The 1,440-nt window shown below is 42.4% G+C and overlaps 1 protein-coding gene across 1 annotated transcript in view; it reads right to left on the reverse strand.

Annotated features, from left to right (window-relative positions):
* Positions 1–590, reverse strand: part of LOC116833703 (up-regulator of cell proliferation-like) — a 14,921-nt gene extending 14,331 nt beyond the window's left edge. Inside the window, 1 exon segment of the mRNA XM_032795380.2 lies at positions 282–590. Within this exon segment, the coding sequence (XP_032651271.2) occupies positions 282–564 (283 nt within the window). The 5' untranslated portion in view covers positions 565–590.
* Between the last annotated feature and the right edge of the window lie 850 nt (positions 591–1,440).

Here is a 1,440-nt window from a genome sequence, read left to right on the forward strand (position 1 = left end):
GACTGTGTGTTGTGTGAAGAAATACTCCCTTTTATTTGTTTTAAACCTGCTGCCTATTAATTTCATTTGGTAACTCCAAGTTCTTGTGTTATAAGAAGTAGTAAACAACACTTCCTTATCTACTTTCTCTACACCAGTCATGATTTTATAGACTTCAACAATATCCCCCCTTTTCAAAGCTGAAAAGTCCCAGTCTTATTAATCTCTCCTCATAAAGATTATGGCTATTAACTCTCTTTCTCTCTTTTTTTTTAAATAAAATAGAAAGAGATTTCACTTACCATGACCAGAAGGTTGTAAATCCTGATTGATGCCAGGAAAGAGGATTTCTAAACACTCCAGAAATTGCTGGCAGGTTGACTCCCCTCTTTTCTGTATGTGAATTAACAACTTCCTGATCTTGATCACGATGTCCTCTTTTTGATAGAAGCTGTTGTACTCTTCCTCTGTGATGATGGACTGAGCAAGTAACTCATCCAAGATGTTGTCAGGGTCTCTTTGAATAATTTGTATCAGCTCTGTGCGTTTGGTGATGAGAATCCTGTATTTGTCACCAGTGGCCATTATCACTGAATCACAGGATCTGCAGAGGTTTGCTGTTAAAAGACAGAAGACACAGGATTTGTGAAGCTGCTAGAGATAGCTTCAGTTTAGTGAGTAACACTCTAGGAAAGTGCCTTGTCCTTTATCATGAGATTGGCCATTTAAACAATTTGAGAGACGGACCCACCAGACTCCCCTCTTTCGTGTTGAAAATGGAATAGTTCTGTAGTAACTACTGGAAATTAGCTAGAGCAATGCACTGAGGTTCGAGAAAACTGGGTGTTAGTTCCCATGGGGTTGAGACTGGGCCAACTCCAATAATGCTGCCAAAACTGAACTGCTGCTCTGGATCAGTCACACCTTCCTGCCTCACTGTTTCAAACCTGCTGTGGCTCTGTCCTCCTTTTACTCATCTTTTTACCTGTGTTTTGCTAGTTAGATACCAGCATGTCCTGATGGGAGTGGGGTCAAGGCTGCTGAGACAGCTGTTCCTTTTCTAAGCGGGAATGGGGAGATCTGCATGCAGAGAGTCCTTCCTTGAGCAATCCACCTCACCACTTTCTCTGTAAATTTCGGTTATGAATGATGGAATTTCCCCACCCCACATTAAGCCCCACCCTCATTTTTTAGGATTGCCAACATTGTCTTAAAATCAAAGGGAATGTGAAAAATCAAAGGCTCCTGTGAAAGTTAATGCTGCTTCAGGCTGTGTTTATTTTGGGGGTGGTCTTACTGCTGGTTGTCAAGGGCGGGGGGAGCTGCAATTCCCAACCCCACTTCCTTGGGGTTCAGAGATTATATTGCAAAGGTGGCTCACCCCATAATGTACCCATAAAGGAAATGGAAACTTATGTCACAGAGTCTCTTCTGCACCCAGATCCTGGAGGAGCATTCCCA

The sequence above is a fragment of the Chelonoidis abingdonii genome, chromosome 4 (genome assembly GCF_003597395.2).
Source record: "Chelonoidis abingdonii isolate Lonesome George chromosome 4, CheloAbing_2.0, whole genome shotgun sequence".
Classification (NCBI taxonomy): Eukaryota; Metazoa; Chordata; order Testudines; family Testudinidae; genus Chelonoidis; species Chelonoidis abingdonii.